Source organism: Vitis riparia, chromosome 18 (assembly GCF_004353265.1).
Source record: "Vitis riparia cultivar Riparia Gloire de Montpellier isolate 1030 chromosome 18, EGFV_Vit.rip_1.0, whole genome shotgun sequence".
Taxonomy (NCBI): domain Eukaryota; kingdom Viridiplantae; phylum Streptophyta; class Magnoliopsida; order Vitales; family Vitaceae; genus Vitis; species Vitis riparia.
In genome coordinates this window covers 4826405-4847004 of record NC_048448.1, presented here as the reverse complement: position 1 = coordinate 4847004, position 20600 = coordinate 4826405, and the positions used below count along the sequence as shown (strand labels likewise).

The window sequence follows — 20600 nt, the reverse complement described above, 5'->3', positions numbered from 1 at the left end:
TGCCATTTTGTGGATGCCCTGGAAGGCTGGACACTGGTATGATGCCCAGGCCTCCGTGTCCCACGCGGCTTTGAAGCTGACCCTCCTGTGGAAATCAAGCTCAAACATTCACGATCCAATCTGATAAACCAGTAATGAAAGAGGTAAAACATGCATTATTACCTGGGCATTAGGAGTATTATAAGAATCATAAAATGGTCTGGTACTAAGGCATCAGTGTAGTGCCAAAGACAGACAAATACGACATTAGTTACAGGCGATGCTCAATACAGCGTTTCCATTCATCTTTATTTTTTGTGCTCCATTTATCTCTTTGTTTCTCGTGTCCTCTGTTATGCAAGCAATGTCTACCACTCGAAACATCCACTGATGACTGCGCATACGAAAAACTCCTTTTTCACTCACTTGATTTTTGCCCCACTTAATTCGAGCCAAGTCCTCCTAAACATATGCCACTTTTTATGCATAACTTTAAGTACTTAGTTTGAATTCATCTTCTATTTTTGTGTAAAAAAAAAAATATATTTAAAATCAAAATTATAAGACCTGCTCTGCTGAGCGTCACTTAAATTGGTTTTGCTCCCATTGGTTGTAATTGATATCCAACTTCCCTTGCCGAACCGAAAACGATTGAGGTTCACTCCCACTCTATGCCCAAACAAGTTCTTGTGTGCCATGCCTCATGTGTTAGGTAAGCAATCTCCACCCCTCGAAAATGCCCAATTATGATTCCAACTAAAGAAAAACTTTGGACATTGGTGATAGTAATTATTATATCGACATGTTTAGTGACTAAGTTCATTTCCCCTTAGGACCATCTCCTCTTCCATTGTTTATCCTTAGAAGGGTACATACACCTACTCCCCGCCCACCCAAAAAACAAAAGATTCACTATTGCTATGGGTAGGTCACAGTTGCATATCTTATATTTAAAGGTTTAAGGTCTTTTTTTTTCTCATATGAATATGGATATGATGTCTATGATATGGCTTATTGATTCGTGTGTGTAACGTTTTCGTTTACAAAAATTACCCCCTTCATATGTCGTGCACGCTATACAAGTCTTGTTCACTCATTCGAAGCCTCAATCATCGTTCTTTCGTGAGTTAATTTGGATCTAAAAATTCTTTGACGCCATTGACATCTCTCCTCGCAAAATGGGTATTCTATGTGGAAACAAGTGGGTTGACGTGACCCTTAATTCTACAAAAACAACCCGCTTTCCCAAACATGTTATTGAAAATCTCAACCACTGGATCCAAAGTTCTTTAATGTTGGTCAACCCTCGCCATTGTTACCGTCCGATATGGTATCATGGAAACTGGAAGTCCAAAACACACTTTTGGTTTAGTTTCTCCACATTGTCGACTGGGGATTCTAGAATTAAATACAATTGAAGGATAAAGTTGTCAAAAAAATAATATGAATTACCGTGTTTGATAATTGGTATGGGTCACAGCTCGGATCACATGTGATCATAATTGGGAATGAGGCATCAACGGCTGAGATCTCAGAATGATGGATGCCGGATGGACTGCCTTTTCATATGCATGTGCTTTGTTCTTTTCTTGATGGCAGCTGCCCATTACCGTGAAGACGTGTTGTGACAGGCAGGGGACCCATGTGCTATTTATTATGCTTTCAAGACATCCTTTGATCTTCCGCCACGTGCCTTTTAATTTCTAATCGAAGATTACGCTGACTGTGATCAGGATTCCATTCGCACCGGTGAATGCGAGCCACGTGTGTGATGGATTCCTTGCATTGGTAACACGTCAAAAGAAATCCTTTCAAACCAAAAAACAAATATATTTATTTAAAAAAAAAGAAAGAACATGAAATGTCGTAAATGCTCTAATAAAGGCGGCACCGCAATCATCTTTAAGAAAGTTATGTCAAAAGCAATCTTCAATTTATATGCTTGCGTACCATAACCACAGTACAACAAGGTTGTATATGTGCACCTTAGAGACGTATCTTTTACAATCTTGTGTACTTATTGGTCAAGATGGGTGGAGATTTAATTATTCGGCACGTGTCGGCTTCACCCATAGGGGTGTAACCCATGTTTTAGTTGCTTGGAAGGATCCAATTTATTAGGAAAAGATGGAAAATGCCAATATGTGTTTTTTTTTGTTCTTACATAAAAAGTTCTTTAAATTTACCCCAATGTCACGCTTGTCTTAACTAGTGGCAACGTAGAGAGTTAATGCTATTAATTATATTTTATTATAAATTATAAGATTGATATATAATAATTAAAAATTATTACACAACCTTTAAAATAATAGGAAAAAATGAGTTTTGACTCATAAATACGAAAACATATGAAAGAAAAACATCGAAATTTTTAAATCAACACTATTTTCATTTATTTAAATATAATTTAAAACACAAGCATTTTTTAATTAATTATATAATTATCTTTAAAAGTGTTCACTTTACTTATCATGTCATCAACACCAAGAGACAATTAAATTCTCACGTAAATATTTTCTTTCATTTTAGATATGTTTTATTATTATTATTATTTGAGATTTTTTTATTCGTAAACAAACACCCCATACGAAAAGTTTAGAATTTTTTTAAACATAAAAAAGTATCTTATAACAAATGTATGGTAATTTGAAGAGTGTGGATATTAGAAGCTTTAATGAAAAAAATTCTTAAATAAACCATGAGAAAAACTATAAATCTTATTCATAACAAAACTCAAACTTATTTACATTACACCATATGTAATAACTTTTAATGTCACACTCTTCAAATTATCTCATATTTGCTATAAAATGCTTATTTTCCCAACTTTTCCTATGAGGTGTTTTTTTATAGAGAAAAATAATCCAAATAATAATAATAATAAAAATAATAAACAACATATTTTAAATAAAAAGAAACATTTTTTTGGAAGAGTCTGGTTGTTAATTATTATTAACGACATAACAAATAAAACGAATATTTTAGAAAATAATTATATGACTTATTAAAAATTATGTTTATTTTTAAATATATGAAGATAATATTGATTTTAAAAAAATTGAGATTTTTTAAAATTATATTTTGGTATTAGCGGGTCAAAACTTACTTTTCCCACAAATCATTACTTAGATAAGAAATTGGAATAAATTGATATAATGAATTAAATATATTTTTATTTTATTTAGTTGAGTTGGAGCCGACAAAATGAACTATCATTTTATTTTTAATATTATATTAATGGTTTAATAAAATAAAATAGGATAAATAACGTAACTTACAAGAGATGAATAAAAAATTCATCGACACATGGGTAATAAAAAATACGTGGATTGTAGAATGATTTCCCTTCCATTGTACCAGGTTCTTCCAAATAACAATAATTATGACTATCGTGATATTAAGTCTAGTGTTAATATTTAGAAAAGAAAGAGCGCAAAATCAAGCCATGGCTAAAAGTCATATGCTGACAGTCTTCTGGCACGGGCTGTTGAACTTTTCACCAAACAGTCCCTCCCTACCATGCGGTGGACTGAGCATTTTTCTCGCTCACGATTCTGAGGGTCGTTATGGTAATCATAGAACAACTCCGAAACTAATAACCAAATAATAAAGGACAAGGATAAATGATTGAAGCTTTGAGAAATTTTCATTTAGCTTCATACAAAAGCATAAGACAAATTGAAGAAATAATTGAAAGGAAAAATAATTTGCATATGACATGTTACGGATAGAAAAAACAGAAGGGGTGGCTTAAAAGTGGAGGCATGAGGGCATCGTGAAACGGAACCTCTTTTATTTATTAGTTTTGGTTTTGTATGTTTGTGTTGGGTACAGGGCAGTGTTTGGATGGAGGCGGTGCGATCAAGTGTAATAGCTAAGAATGAGTATTATGATGTTATGACTTATGACACAGAAAGCGAAAAAGGAAGGGGGGATCACGAGAACTGAAAGGCGTCGATGAAGCAAGGAATGCCAATCTTCCTTTTTTTTCTTTTGCCTTTGTCGTCTTCATTATCACATCACTGTCTCTGTGCTAGCTGTTTAATTTTGGACCTTCTCACGAATACATAATATTGACAACCCAACCATTTCCCTCTTATCCAGTCTCTAATTCCCCATACTAGTCTAAACTTTAAACTTCACCTGTTCCATTCACGTGAGGCACCCATTCTTCAACCCTTCTTTTTTTCAGTTCCTACATGAACATCCCACATGCCATGCATCAGAGCATTAATGGGTTTCACCCGTCAAAATATATGCACATTGTTTCCATGTCAAACCATATTCATAGCAATAGGCAACCGTATGATTTTAGTTGAAAGGAGTGACAGAGGCCAAACTTGACCAAAAAGAAGCCATGAAATGTGGAGAGAGTGCCTGAGAGAGACTCTGGTCACACTAGTCTTGGATCTGCACATGCATGCGGTCCTTCAATCAATGCGAGTCATCTTGAGATCCGCACTCTCATGACTCATCGTTTGCTTGTGTATAGACTATAGAGCTTTGTTATCTGGGAGTGGGAGCCTGAGCGATGGACTGATGGACATGGACATGCAGTAGTACTTCATCCACTCACAGCTCAATTAATTATTGGTTTCACATGGAAAATTACCCATAATTAGAAGAATTGAGGCATGATCTAAATAATAAACATAGGAAACAAAAAGTTTTGTAATACACAAAGGATAACAAAGGGTCATAAGTCATAACTATAACGGTGGTTTCACAAAATCTATGCACAATTTACATAAATTTTGTTTGTACCAAGGATTCCGCCATACGTCCAAAATGCTTTGCATCATGTAGAGTTGAATCCAATGCCGACAAGACGTCTTGTTGAGCCGTCTGTGACTTGGTGTGTAGATTCGTTTGTTTTTGCCGAATTATTTTCCCTGGACATTTCCGTCCTATCGCGGGAACTAAATTCAGTTTACTTACCATAAAACATTTTTTGCAATGATTTTTAAACTGGACTATAATTTTAATCTTTGATTATCACTTGGGTGGGACCGTGGGATACTCCTACAAAATTGTGAGGTCTAAAAGCTATATACCGCAAGCTTTTTAGCAAATGGAGAAAATTAATTGACGGTTGGGTATACGTTAAAACAAATCCATGATTCTCATGTTAAAAATATTTAAAAAATAAATATTGGACCAAGTATATCTGGATTGGTTTCAAATATTTAATTTTTAATATGGAAAATCAAATTAAATAAATACCACAAGAAGGTTAAAGGCTCGGCGACTTGATTAGCCTGTGTATTCCTGATTGTAAAGGAAGATGTAATTTCTCCCATCATTAAAAAAAGAAAAAAAAGGAAAAAGAAGAAGAAAGCCTAAAAGCATTAAACCAACGCCGAGCGCGGTGGGGGGACGCGAGAGAAAGAAATCGAAACAGACCACCACCGACTCGTTCAGCAGTGAACAGACAGGAGGAGGAAGAAAAACGGGAAGGAAGTTGAAGAGGAATGCTCTAGTGAGTTGTGGAGAGAGAAAAAGATGCAGAAACGAAGCAGGTGGAGGGGATTGGTGGTGCTGAGGAGGTTGTTGATAGGGGCCATATGTTCGATAGCAGCGGTGGCTCTGCTCTCTGTACACGTACACGTTTTCCTTTCATCCAAAGTCCCGGACTTCTCCGACTCCTATAAGCTACCCACGGTCATTCCATCTATACTCCACTTTCTGTTACCCCCATTTTCATTGCTTCTTTCTTTTTCTTTCAAGTTTAGGATATCAAGAATTGCATCTTGATTAGGTTTTCTTTTTCCCTCATGCTTCTGTGATTTTCTAAAGCATTTTTATTTTCATTTTATTATTATTATTATTATTTTTGTTTTTCACCTTATGCTTTCCAAACTCAGAATACTATCTTTTTCCCTAATTTTCTGAGGGCAAAATTTCAGTCAAAGATTTGAAATAACGGGTCATTTATACTCTGAATATATTATTGTGATAAGGAATTCGTTTTTTTTTTTTTTTTTTTTAATTCTAATATTATCTGTTGATCTTTATTTGGAACAATATCACTGTATTCACTAATCATTTGCAAATTTGCTTCTCTATGTTATTTTATTTTTAGTTTTTCTTTTTTAAATTTATCTATCTTTATGTAACTTGGATCATCGTATTCGGTAGCAGTTTTGAAAATTTATTTTCTATGTTGTTATTATCTTTTTATTTTAATTTTTCGAATTTATTTATTATTTGTGGGTTTGGCTAGGGTTTATCGATTTTGAGGTGAAGTTGTGGTTGTTCATTTTTGCAGCAACATGAAATTGGGTTCCAGAGGTTGAGCACCGAGCGAAAATGGGTACAAGAGTTGGCTCCACCCCATTTATCAAAAGCTCCACTGCCTTCTCGCAAGGTTTTGTGTTTCTATCATTTTTCCATTTTTAAAAAAAATTATTTTAGGATCCGTTTGGTGGCCAAGAAATGTAGGAAAAATAAGGAAACGAAAATATCCAAACTTAAATCTTTTATTCATGGAAGGCCTTAATAAGCTCCACTGAAAACCAATATGTCGCAAAATAAGATACAAAATTTGTGTAATTTTTTTCGTTATTTTTCTTCTTAGTAACCAATAGACAGGTAATTTCATTAATCTTATGTCTAGGCTTTGTTTGGATTTTGAAAACAATATGGGAAAGGAAAGGAAATGCTGAATATTATGAGAAAATGGATCTTTTTGGAAGCCAATTTCAGCATGTTCCTTTCCTTTCCATGGTTCTTTTCATGACCTGTTGAAGCCTAAAAGAGGGAAAAAAAACAACAAAAAATTAGTCATATACTGTTATGAGGTGAGATCGGTTGTTGTTTTAACTCATTGCTTGTTGAGAGGATGGGTTTGATTTTTTGCACTGTCCTACGGTCTGAGTCTCATAGATATACGTGTATATGTTGATGCAAAGCAATCATGTATCTTTCATGTTTTCACTCCTTTAGACTTGACAGTTGGATGGTGCAAGTGGGATTTTGGATTTGGACAAGCTATGGAAGCCTCCACAAAATCGGGATTTTGTGCCCTGTGTTTACCCTGGTGCAAACTATACATGTACGGAAGATATGGTTTTCCTTAATCTCTGTTTGGGTGTTGGAAAGGATGAGGGAAAGGAAAGGAAGATGCTAAAAATAGCTTGAGAAAGAATCTATTTTATGTATTTTTTTAGCACTTTTCCTCTCTGTTCCTTTCTCCTAGATCCAAATGGGACTTGAAGTGTGCATAATGAAATCCCTGTGTACTTATTTCCCATTGTCCTATTGTTTCTTCAGCTCCTGCAGAGTCACAGGGTTACCTGCTCGTTCATACAAATGGTGGGCTCAATCAAATGCGGGCTGGGGTTGGTACTCTCTCCCTCTCATCTTTATTTGTTAGTAGCTACTCAAACTATATATTTTGTCTATCCCCCTTCTATTTTAAATACCAACTTATTAGAATTTTGCCCCCTAAATGCTTTGTCTGCTTGTTAAAGGCTGGTGGAAAAGAAAAGGGAACTTGTAATACAACAGCCACTGCTCCAAGTTTATCTTCTCTTTTTGGCAATCAAATGGAGCATTATGTTATAGAAGGAGAAGAAATTAGTTAATACCTGTGATTTAGTTTACATGTTCTTATTACTGATTTAGGCATATGCCTATCAAGAGTCATTATTTTATACACATTTTGATTTTACTCTTGCTTTTTTTTTTCTAGCTGAGTGGAGTGACCTGTTACAACGAATATGATGGGAGCTAGGAGTCCTTACTCTTCCATTATATCATTAATTGATTGTAGTTGTTGAATCCCAGCAATCACTTTTGTTGTTATGGTTTGAGAAACTTCCTGTGCTTATGATATGTGCTAAACTGGAAAATTAATGGAGTTTATGGGTGGCAACTTTTAATTTGACCTAAACCTATATGGACTTTATCATTTTTGGGATTATATAGAACTGGGAAAGGAAGCTATTGGAAACCTGAACAGTTTCATGCTTCCTGATTATAAGCATATGGCTATTATCTGGAGCTGAATAGCAGCCACAATTTTGAATGGCAGATATGTGACATGGTAGCTGTAGCCCGCATCATCAATGCCACTCTTGTAATTCCTGAACTTGATAAGCGGTCATTTTGGCAAGACTCTAGGTACCAGTTGTTCATTGTTTTTATGCTTAATATCTCTGTCCAGTTGCTAAAAAATTGATGCTATAGTTTGTTTTATCTATTTGAATGACAGTAACTTCTCAGATGTCTTTGATGAAGATCATTTTATTAGCGCTCTAGCTTATGATGTAAAGGTCATAAAAAAGCTCCCCAAGGAACTAGCAACTGCTCCTAGAGCAGTTAAGCATTTTAGAAGCTGGTCTGGTATAGATTATTATCAGAATGAGATAGCTAGCATGTGGGCTGATTATCAGGTATATTTGGTGAAATGTTTCATTCTGGTTTTGCTTATTGGGTCCATATAATCATCTGATGCAATGCATTTTCCCTAGGTTATCAGAGCTGCTAAATCTGATTCTCGTCTGGCAAATAATAACTTGCTTCCAGACATTCAGAAGCTGAGGTGTCGTGCTTGTTATGAAGCCCTCCGTTTTGCACCCCAAATTGAGGCAATGGGAAAAGTAAATAATTAAATATAAGTTATTTGACTTCTAAGTGGCTATTCTTTCTTGTGGGCAATGCAATGTTCATTGTTTAAGTCTATTGTTCCATTGGTTTTGCAGTTGTTGGTGGATAGAATGAGGTCCTATGGTCCTTACATTGCTCTACATTTACGATATGAGAAGGACATGCTGGCTTTTAGTGGATGCACGCATGATTTATCCCCTGCTGAAGCTGAAGAACTTAGGATGATCAGGTAGGAGATGTTCTGTGGCTTGATTTATAATGAAAAAGGTTTACTTGCATTCAACATGCATGCATGTATTTCATGAACTGTTCTTCATCAGAGATGCTGCCTGACTCTTTTTATTGTTATTTTATTTCTAACTTGTAGAGAAAACACAGCATATTGGAAAGTAAAGGGTATTGATTCCAGGGAACAGAGAGCCAAAGGGTATTGCCCCTTAACTCCAAAGGAGGTTGGAATTTTCCTAATGGCTCTTGGATACCCATCTAGCACTCCCATATATATTGCTGCAGGAGAGATATATGGGGGTGATTCTCATATGGCAGATTTGCAATCTCGTTATCCCATATTAATGAGCAAGGTATGCAGTCATTAATGTTATTTTTGATGCTTCAGTTTTTCTTTCATATCTTCTTTTTAGTGATTTGTTGTTACTCAATGAATACCTGGGAGCATCTGCAATCATTTAAGGCATAAATGCAAACCTTGTGAAGGTTCAAATTTACAAGGAGCTCACATTGGGAGGAATATTGAGCACTATTGTTAAGAAGTATGCAGAGTTATTCATCTGGCATGGAAGTTTATTCCAAAAGTTTACAATCTTATCAATTTAGTTGCATAAATGCTCAAGTAATCATAAACTATGGTTGCAGTCACCAAGTTAACTAATTAAACAGAGCCATGTGTATTTCTTGTGCCATCTGCTAGTGCATTGTTAAAACAAGGAACTGATGTTGTATGAATACCAAACCTGTGAAGTAGATGTCAAGCTTAAAACTGGTACTTATAAAACTGGAAAAAATTGCAAGTGAGGCTAGTGGACTGCAGCTCAGATGTATCCTAGGAGTGCTGTTATCTGGGAAATCACTTGTTCAAGTCCTGCTGAGACTCCTATCACCTGGAGAAGGCAGTTTTCTCTCTTATACCTTTCAGATTGCACTTTTCCATGGGCTGGGTATGTCAATTGAACATACTGTTATGATGCTTTCAAATTAAAATCTAATTTGATATAAATGAGAAAATAGACTAGCATCATAAATCAAAATCTAATCTTAAGTATGCATTATATATTATCGTAACAAAATAATCGGGTTATCTGGTGTAAATACATGCAATTATAAGTGATACATAACCAACATTGTAGGTATAACTAGATTTGGATATTAACTGACTTGGGTTATTGGATCTACTTCTAGGCCACTGGATTTATGTGTCTTGTGATTTAAACCTGAATTTACTCTTGGTGTGGCCATTTACTAGGCGCTGTTAATATATTTCCTGCTTGCATATATTTATAAAGAAGAAAAAGAAAGAAAAACTGTCTAATTTGTGGTGGGCTCAAGTCTGGTTTAACAAGTGGGAGTTAAAATTGGGCAGGGATCCTAATCTACCCCATCAACAGCCTTGGCTCATGTGAAGTCTTAGATTAGATGACCAAAATAGAAGGTCTCTGAACAGTTAATGGACATCTATGAGATCTCTACACCCTTGCTTCACATGTAGTCTAGATTAGATATCTAAGGATGCGAAACAGCTTTATGATTAAGAACCATCTATAAAGTGAACCTAATTTAGCAAGCAACTGATTTTGTTTTATACTTGTAGCTAAAATTGTGAAAATTTCATGTATGACTGCTTCTTGTATCTACGCTTTCTGTATGTCTCAAATTTTTTCCTTTTGTGCCTGTGTGTGAGTGGGTTGTGCATGTGTCTGTGTGCCTTTTGCATGTGCATGTGCCCATTGTATGCATGTATCCACATGGAATTTTGGTTTGAGATGTTTTCAGTTGATGTTACCCTACTGATTCACATTTTTTTATCTTCTTCTCTGCCAACCCTTGGCGTCAGTGACATTAGCTTGTCCAAAGCTACAAACGAGGTTGTTTGTCATATTGATTCACATCTTAAGATTGGTTTCAGGAAAAACTGGCATCCATTGATGAGCTTGAACCGTTTGCTAATCATGCATCTCAGATGGCTGCACTTGATTATATTGTATCAGTTGAAAGTGATGTATTTATTCCTTCGTACTCTGGAAACATGGCAAGAGCAGTTGAGGGTCATCGTCGTTTTTTGGGACACAGGAAAACAATTTCTCCTGACAGGCAAGATTGTTTTTTGAGCTCATCCCAGATTTTAGTAACTTCCTATTTACTAATCATGCTCCCAATGTCACTACTTATTGAAATTGTTTGTGTGGTTTGTACATCAGGAAAGCTCTTGTTCATCTGTTTGACAAAATTGAGCGGGGATCCCTGAAAGAAGGCAAAAACCTATCAAATAAAATTATGGAACTGCACAGAAAAAGGTATGTCTACATGAAGATTCCTCTGTTATAGTCATAATGAATAATGGCAGGCTACAATTTTTTTTTTTTTTGGTAATGAAATGGGCATTTATGTCTTGAATCATTCTATGGGATTTCTGATTATGAGTCATTGGGATTAAGGCTTTTTGGGTTGGTTTGAGTTGCCTGTTCTTGGGTGAGGCTGTCCTGACCTCCACTGGAGTTCTTGGAAGATATTTCACTCAAAGATGATTAATTAGATTATTGTAAGTTTCCATGATGACCGAAGCCTCTCTAAGCACCCTTTGTAATCAGTGGATCATGACATCTTATTTCGTCGGTTATTTCCTTTTGTCACACTGAACTTATGGTGGGTTTTGCATCATTCATTCTGGTGCTTGAGAACAGAAGCCACTTATTCATCTGTAGGTTCATTTTTGGATATTGAAGAGGAAAATATGAGAGCTTTTCACTTTAGATTAGGGGAAGCTGGGAAGGTCTGGTTACTTCTCTTAGTCTTGAGTGATCCTTATTTCTGCAATAATAGCAGCCCACATGGTTGAACCTTGATCTTTAAGCTACTAGAGGAAGAAGATTCTTTTGACCTCCTTACCCCTTGATACCTGTCAAAAGTGGTCTGTATAATCTGTTGAAGAACCCCCAATAACTGGATCATGTAGTATGGTAAATTTGCCAAAATTTTTCACTAAGTTTGTACTTGTTTCTTTATGTTGGTTGCACAGAAAAAGGCAAGGGTCTCCAAGAAAAAGAAAAGGCCCCATCTCTGGAACAAAGGGCATGGATAGGTTTCGTTCAGAAGAGGCATTTTACGTGAACCCTCTACCAGATTGTTTATGTCACAAGGAGCCCCCAGATATGAACACCTCTATCATTATCAGGTAGATTAGTTGCAGCGGAACAATGTCCTCCAAAGAAATACCCATGCTGGTGGATTTGCGGCACATTTTCTTTCCTGATTATTTATAGAAAGCTTCAGTGGTGGCATTATAGCGGATACAGCTGCGGAGTGTGTGTATATCTTGAGTCCAGGTAGCTGAGGCGAGGGTGTATAGAAATGTAGATGAAAGGGAGAATGCATAAGAGAGAGGAGGTAAAAAGGCCACTGGTCTTATCATCTGGCCTCATTAATTTCTTGAGGGTAGTTGGTTGGTTTGACGGTGGAGGGGCTTTGGTGGGAATTCAATGTGATACAATGAGGGTAGCCGTTGGAAATAATGTGTTCTTTTCATGTGACCATTTTATTGGTGGTCATTGAAAACAAAAATAAAAAGGAATCATTTCATTTTGCCTTGGCCTTTTTTTATTTTCTGTCTACATTTTTGTTCTGTAATTGTTTCATGGGCGCGCAACTGGCCGGCCCCCCTACTGGAACTTGCGATGAAAAATGAAAAATGGATGGTTTGAAACATGGACAGCCTTGGGTCTGAAACCCTAAAGGCAAGTCCTCTGTTTGGACTTGGAGGCATTTGGATAAGTTGATCTTGGAAGTGATAATCTTGAGAAAACCTACGTTTGGTTTTTAAGCATTTGCTTGGGCTTCCTCCCAGCATCATCCATACTTGGCTTTGAAATGTTTTAGCTAACTATTAAAAAATCTTAGTTGTTTTTAATTGTTTTAACCCATCAGATCCTTTCCATTTAATCAAATAATTTCATTTCCAAGTGTTGTCCAAAGGATTTATCTAAAAAAGACACAGTAAAAACCAAATTCAGAATGACCTTCATCTTTAAAAAATACAAAATCCTTTAGCAGTGGAATGACTTCTTCTTTAAAGTAGGGCCTTTTTTTTTTTTTCTCTCTCTCCCTTTTTTTTTTAATTAAAAAAAAACATTTATATGCAACTTATTTAAATTATAAAAAGACTAATAATAATAACATTTGTTGTGGGTCCGAAAAAGGGTGAGTGGGTGGACGTGGCGGGTATGAGATTTCAGGATATCATGAGAAGTTGAGGATAGGATAAGACACCATCACCCTCCCCCTGCAAACATTTGTATTTTTCCACCTCCCAACAGTCCCAGTTGAGTCGAGTTTACAAAGTGTGAAAGAAGGGACACACTTCGAGGGAAATGGGGGTGTCCTTCCTATCAACAGCTCCGTCTTTGATTCCAATGGCGCCCCAACCATCTTCTACCCCCAGACACTCTTTTCAAGCAGTGTGTATTTTTCTCAATTTTTTTTTTTTTTTTTTTTTTTTTTTTTTTTTTTCTGATTTCCTTAACTTTAAACATTCTAGAGCACTATTAATTTGGAATTGCAACATCAGGGGAGGATCCGTTGTAACCGAATTGAATGTAATGGAACTGATGAGGATGGATTCCGTCGGAGGGACGTTCTCAAATGCGTGGGTGCCACCCTTGGCATGGTGAGACTACTCCTTCTTAACCCTTTTCTTCAATTTCCCAGTGCTTCCTTGTTTCGTGATACAACATTGCCAACTCTGCAACTTGTGGATTTGTCAATTTTTATTTTATTGTTGTGGGAAAAAGGGTTCGAAACACTATGATCCTTGAAACAGAGATGGATTTAAGTTGGCAGTCTCATGAATCCATGGTTAGAAAAACACTCAAATTTTAAAATAGATTTCACTTCTTATGAGACTGCAGATGCCAATGTCTTCTACTGCTTTAAATAGCTGTTGATAGTAAAGATGACTCAAAATTACTACTAATTTCCTGCCTGCAAATTTGGTTAAAATCTGTGTTTCTGTTGACCATCCTCCCAAATTTTATGAATGGTGGCACAGAATCAGTGTTTCCATAATAATTGGATTTGTAGGGTCAATTAGAAATTTGTTTATGCAGTTGGTGTATCAGAAATGTTAATTCTCTAAGTTGGCAAATCCTGTAAGTAGTTTGTGCCTCTTCTGCTTGACACCAATCTACCTTTTCAAGTCCCTGCTGCATTTCCCTCTTTGTGTAACTTGCAAAAAATTGCTTATCTTACTATTTCTGGTTTATTATTTCTCACTTCCTTATGTCAAATAAGCACTGTTTGCAATAACCAAGGCAAAACCAATGCTGATTTAAATGGCTTTCAATAATCTGGACAAGACATATGCTTGCTACTAAACGTGCTTCTGAACATATGCAGATCTATATAAGTATGTATTTCTATGGTTTAGTGCCTCTAGAAGAATATAATACTATGGTTTAGAATGATATGATGATGAGTTTCTGCCAGCTGTAATCACTCCTTAGGAATTACTAGCAAGCTCAGGACCATTTGTTGAAATGGCTGCTGCAGCTGATTTAATACAACTCAGACAACGTTCTGAGTTTCGTTGTAAGTTCTCTAAATACCTCACCTTCTCTGGTAAGCTTCCTGGATTCAACAAGAACTGAATGTTCCTTTTTCTTTTTCATTTCCTTAACAGCGAATGTCAAGGGGACTCTTTTTACTGCTATAAAGGTAAATTCTTCTGCCCTGGTTTATATCAATGATTTTGGTGTACCTAGTTTTTTGGCCTCATTTATAGACTTAAATTCAATTGATCATACTCTTGGCGGGCATTTTTTTCACTAATTCTATCATGCATATATTCAGGGAAATCCTGATATCATCCCATCCCTACTAACTTTAGCACTGAATGATGCCATGACTTATGATAAGGTCAGGCCAAAAACAAACTTTCTGAAACTTCATACTCTATTGGAGTCTTTTACTTTTGTATGCAACAAATGGAAAAAACTTATGGGCTCTTGATTAAATTTGTAGGCTACAAAATCTGGAGGCCCAAATGGATCGATACGATTCAGGTAATATAGCAACACCTTAAAATATTTATGGTACTCAAAAGATGAAAAAAGAGTATTTTCACATGCTTAAAGTGAGGTCAGATGCACTTGTCACATCCTGTGAGCATTTTTAACACAAAATTTGGACAATAAGGAATAGGCATATCGTTTTGAATTTCCAAATATTTTGGTTAATGAGTTTAAGTTGTAAAGCATTCTTCTCATTCAACCACTACATTGATTTTGTTCTTGTTCATAATTTTTCTTGCTTGAAGTTCAGAGATAAGCAGACCTGAGAATAAAGGGCTCTCTGCAGCTTTGAATTTATTAGAGGAATCAAAGAAGGAGATAGATTCATATTCCAAGGGAGGGCCAATATCATTCGCAGATCTCATCCAATATGCAGGTTAGACATGTTAATACTCAGGACTACATACATGGACAACACTAAAATACTCGGGACTCGTCCTTTAGCAGTTTGATTAACTGTGTTTTAATGAAAATCAAGAGCAGATGAGCACAATATGGTGCACACATGCACAAGATGTACTCTCAATGTGTATCAAGATGTATCACCAAAAGTGATGATAAGGCCACTAGTCAGTGTGGATCTCAATTTGCGGTTCTAGGAGGGATAGAAGAACAAAGCTAAAATTCCCAACATTTTTCTGAAGTGGCCACACAAAAACTTGAACATTTGTTTTTATGCTTAGTGACCCGACAAGTTACCATCAGATTGAAATGCCAAGAAGACTGGTTTCTACTTCTATGAAAACAATAACAGATTCATTTTAGATGCTGAGAAAAAGAATGTTTTGATTTAGTCTGCATGTGGCATTTAACAAATTAATCATAATGCCCCTAAATTCAGTTTTTCTTGATCCGACGCAGCTCAAAGTGCAGTAAAGTCTACATTTATAGCTTCTGCAGTACGTAAATGTGGTGGGAATGAAGAGAAAGGGAATTTATTATACACAGCATATGGCTCAAATGGGCAGGTTTGTTTCTAAATTGGTGTTGTGATATGCATATAATTCTAACATCAGACATACTTACACACTCATATAGTTCAAAAGGGTGGGTTTGTTCACAAGTTTGGTCACCTTCTGTATGTGTCCCTGGTTCAGTTTTAAGTTCTGGTAATCTTTTTCCATCATAACTAGTTCATAATGAGTTTTTAAAATAGTGTAAATTTTGAAGAGACTGTTTTGAGTTCGATTTATTGGAAACCTTATCATGTTTTCTTGGGTTTCAAAGATAAGTTTTACTATGAGTGAGAAGAAAAAGATTTGGTGAAGAATAAGAATCTAATGGATCAAGGATTATTTCAAGGGGAAAACACTACTCTGGAAAGTGACTGTTGTATTAGATATGCATGTAACTTTCCTATTAGAAAAAAAAAAAAAAAAAAAGAAAGAAAAAGAAAAATGATATGCACATAACTTCGATCATGTTCTTCCTGTATGGTTATTTCTTCCATTCTAGCGGTATAAGCATATTTTTCTACCCACTTATGAGCTATGGTGAGTTTCTTATGGTCCTATTTTCCTCTCTCAACCAAACCAGTTGTGAGTGCATGAAGTAGGCCTGGAGAATGGAAGCTAGCATCTCATAAAAATTGCATGTATGTTCATGAGTTTGGTCTACACATTTTATATCTACTGATAGAGATCATCATTTTTTTCCCCTCTTAATAAAAGAGTCATGGAGTTGTAGATGTATGTGTGAAACTGTACTTTGTTTTAACAGTGGGGGTTGTTCGATAAGCAATTTGGGAGAGCTGACACTCAGGAGCCAGATCCGGAGGGAAGAGTTCCCCAGTGGGAGAAAGCTAGTGTCCAGGAAATGAAAGATAAGTTCACAGCTGTTGGCTTTGGTCCCCGCCAGGTATTTTCTTCGAACATTTTCAACACCAAAATTGCATTTTAGGGTCTTGTTTTTATTATAGCATGTCCTTTTCAAATATAAATTTGGGCCAGCAAAGTGTCAGCCTACCATTTCTTGAGCAACCATGAATTTCAGCTCTGTAGTTTCAAACGAAGGAAAAAGATTATTTGTCGCATAGATTAAAATCATGCTGCAAAGAAGATATGCTGTAACCTGACAATGCAATATCAATCCAAACTTGACTATGATTCCTGACTATCAAATATAAAATTAATTATATAATTTATATTTGCACAAGCTTCAATGGCTAATGTCAGATTTGTTTATCCACCCAAGAGACACTGAACTGCATAAAACACGGACCAGAACCAGTCATGCACCATAGATTGGTATATGGGATTTGTTTTTCCAGCCGAAAAATAGTTGGGAAGACTTTAAATAACGGTATTAAAGGATTTGTTTTTCCACCATTTGCCAATCCAATTCTTTACAAACCATTTCTTAAAATGAAACATATAATTTAACTTTTACTCACTTCAGTAACTCTCCTTGCCCCATTTGGCAGCTTCAACTTGAACTAATTGTCATCTTCTTGAATTTCTTTATTTAAGCTTAATTTGAACAGCTTATTGTGATTTGCATCTGTACTCATATCTAATCCTTCATGGATGTATGCCGTATTTCTTTTTATGCAAATGATCCACACTAATCCAAGTTTCTCTTTCAGTAAACCAATTTAAAAGATGAAATTTAAAGAGCTAAATTAAAATTACATGTAAAGGATCTTACTAGCGGGAAAAAAAAAAAAAACCTGTTAAGGATATTCTACACCTATGTAGAGGAGCTTCATTGATTACTATTGATGACATAATGAGTCATATTAACTGACCTTGTTCTTTTCTTTCTCTTTCTGGGTTTGCCAGCTAGCTGTTATGTCTGCATTTTTGGGTCCAGATCAGTTGGCAAGTGAGGCCTTATTAGCCACGGATCCAGATGTTGCTCCATGGGTTCAGAAATACCAACGCAGCCGAGAAACAGTTTCTCAGACTGATTATGAGGTCAGTAACTTGATTGTTTCCTCTTTTTCCTCTACTTTCGAATTGGAAAATGGACAAAAATAGATATTGTTCATTGACTTGTCAAGTTTTATAGTGGGGGAAAGAATAAAAAGAAGGAAACATCGGGGACTATGCTTGATATACTTCTCTATGGCATTCTTTGATACCCCCTTTGAAGATTAAATTCTCATTGCTTGGCTTTGAAATTAAGACCAAATTAATTTTCCCATATCGGATAAGGGAGAAAGTTTATGGGGCTATATAAATATGAACTCCTCTTAATCTCGTAGACGTGTTTTAAAGTTGTGAGGCCCTCATTGGGCCCAAAGTGGATAACATTTACACAGTTGGGAGTGAGTTGTTATAGATGGTATCAGAGTCAATCCTCGACCTTGGTGTGAGGGTTTGTTTTACCCCTTGAGGGTTGTTTGTCTATATGGTCCCGTAATCCTATGAGACACAACATAGAGGGTGGGAGAGGGTGATTGTGATATCCCACACTACATATGTATGAGTTTTTCTTAACCTTATAAATGTGTTTTAAAACCGTGATGACCTCTTTGGACCTACAACGAACAATATATACACGATTAGGAGTGAGTCATTATAGGCTAAAATGATTTGGTGGAAGAATTTTGATCCACAATATGTAGTTCAACTCATGATGATTAATTTCTTAATATGCTTCATCAACACTTATAACCCATTTGGTAGTGATTCTATGAAATGTTTTTAATATTTCTAATACTTGAAAATTTTTGTCATTCAAATATTAGAAACACTTTCTAGGATCACTCCCAAATGCACTCTTAATCTCATTTTTGGGTTTGGAATTTTTTTCTTTTCAGGTTGATCTTATTACCACTCTCACAAAATTGAGTTGCTTGGGCCAACAAATCAACTATGAGGCATATAGTTACCCTGTCCAAAAGGTTGATTTTAGCAAGCTCAAACTATAGTAAGATAGCACTTGGCCATAGCAGAGAAGCAGTTCCAATTTCTGAGCGCAACTGGCCTGCAACAAAGCTTTTAGTTTTGACTCTATGGGAAGCTTTCAAAGATAAATTTTGAAATTGCTTGCATGACTTTACAATTCAGTTTTATTGCAAATCCTCGTTGGCTATTATAATCATATCATTTTTTAGTAGGTAGCTAGGTCTTTGTCATCAGAAGTCACCTCTTTATTCCTATGCCTGAGGAGGATAACACCCTCTAATAACTGGACATAATATTTTTAGAGCAGCCTCAACTCAACGGCCTTTGTCTTTGCATATCAGGACTAGGTTTTCCAACTAATATAGGTGGTATCTAGAATGGAAATCTGGCAAATTAATTCATCATCACCCACACCATAGACCATGTTTTATTTATCATTGAGTCAGCCCAGAAAACTGATTTCCACCCCCTGTTGTACCGGAATTAGGGTACATATTGTTATTGATGGTTGAAGATGGATGTGTTACAAAACTTTGGGTGAGCTTCAAAGTTGAGAGTTGCTACCAGTTGGCTCAAGCATTGAGCATGGCTAGCCACAGTTTCAGCTACTGAAGGCATCCATTCAAAAAGACACATATTTTACATAAAGCCTGGAACCAAACTTTACACATAGAAGCTATTTAGCTTTACCAGAATAGCAGGAATCAAATCTAAGCACATAAGATTTCTTTATTCAACATCCCATCTGCAATAGGTATTAATGCCGCTGATCTTAGGACCATATTTCATTCGAGCTACTGGGTGTTGACTACTAGATGTCTTCGGAGCATTATAGAAATGACAGCATCAGATGCAACTTAGCTTTTCTTTGGTGAGTTGAAGTGATACTCTTTCTCGGGAGAGAACGAACTTGCATAACTAACATGTGAAAAAAGTTGCTCTATATTGCCCATCCACATCCTCCACTATATCAAGAAAATCAAACACCTTAAAATCCCATCGAGCACATGGAACAGGTTTTATAATATTTCCAGAAGGATTGTGGATGTCCTTCGGCTACTATGACTTGTTCCTTGTACTTTATTTTTTATTTTTTATTATGGCTTCTCATCCCCTCTTCTGTTTTCATACTTCTTTATTGACTTTTCTTCTGGCTGTGAAAGTAAGTGTCAACAAGTTGGTGCAAGTGAAACTATTGATCTTTCGACAACTCTTTAGCACTAGGAATAACCTTAAAATGTTGTAGAAATCTCAGAAGAGAGAAATCCTGCCTATGGAAGTATGCAGAGTATTAGTAGCCTGACACCAACGTTCACATAAGCTTTGTTAATGACAGAAGCGTGCCAATCATAACCAAACAAAAGTATAAAAATGTATTGCACATCCTGATTGTCTTAATTAGCTAATCATAATGACTCAACACATCTTCCACCTATTCCTAATATTTATAAGCTAAGGACTTTCCAATGGCTTTGAAAGAGAATCATTCATTTAATTTCTTGGTTATGAATGCAATGGTCAAGGAGTTAAAGTTAAGATTCCACATTACCCTTGGAATAGTGAGAAAAGTCTTGTAACAAGATGTTGAAAACAAACTTCACTTTACTAATCTTTGAATGCTTGAATTTTGTCAACTAACAAATAGTAGTTCAAACCAAGAAAGAATGAGAGAGATGTTGAAAACGAACTTCACTTTACTAATCTTTGAATGCTTAAACTTTGTCAACTAACAAATAGTAGTTCAAACCAAGAAAGAATGAGAAGGGAGTCCTCAGTTTTGATACTTTTCAAACTTGAGGACTAATAAGTGACTTGTGGATAGATAAAGTTGTCCCTTCTTTATATTCGTCACTTGCATCTTCGT

At 35.9% G+C, this 20600-nt stretch overlaps 2 protein-coding genes across 4 annotated transcripts; both read left to right on the top strand.

Moving 5' to 3' along the window:
* The first annotated feature begins 5259 nt into the window (after window positions 1-5259).
* Window positions 5260-12402, top strand: LOC117906859 (O-fucosyltransferase 7). Of its 3 annotated transcripts, none has more exons than XM_034820106.1 (12): window positions 5260-5640; window positions 6248-6346; window positions 6934-7033; window positions 7252-7319; window positions 8015-8103; window positions 8195-8375; window positions 8454-8582; window positions 8685-8818; window positions 8957-9170; window positions 10730-10914; window positions 11022-11104; window positions 11833-12402. In XM_034820106.1, the coding sequence occupies exons 1-12, from the start codon at window positions 5482-5484 to the stop codon at window positions 11997-11999; spliced, it is 1608 nt and encodes a 535-aa protein (XP_034675997.1). In that variant the 5' UTR covers window positions 5260-5481; the 3' UTR covers window positions 12000-12402. The 3 variants fall into 3 exon arrangements, with proteins under 3 accessions (XP_034675997.1, XP_034675998.1, XP_034675996.1); XM_034820107.1 differs by having other exon boundaries at window positions 10719-10914; window positions 11022-11117; window positions 11846-11859; XM_034820105.1 differs by having other exon boundaries at window positions 5263-5640; window positions 11022-11117; window positions 11846-12402.
* Window positions 12403-13104: 702 nt separating this feature from the next.
* Window positions 13105-18951, top strand: LOC117907543 (thylakoid lumenal 29 kDa protein, chloroplastic). The gene is made up of 11 exons (XM_034821119.1): window positions 13105-13274; window positions 13385-13483; window positions 14319-14403; window positions 14495-14529; window positions 14665-14730; window positions 14836-14876; window positions 15131-15261; window positions 15747-15853; window positions 16605-16742; window positions 17666-17800; window positions 18649-18951. The coding sequence occupies exons 1-11, from the start codon at window positions 13188-13190 to the stop codon at window positions 18757-18759; spliced, it is 1035 nt and encodes a 344-aa protein (XP_034677010.1). The 5' UTR covers window positions 13105-13187; the 3' UTR covers window positions 18760-18951.
* Window positions 18952-20600: the final 1649 nt, after the last annotated feature.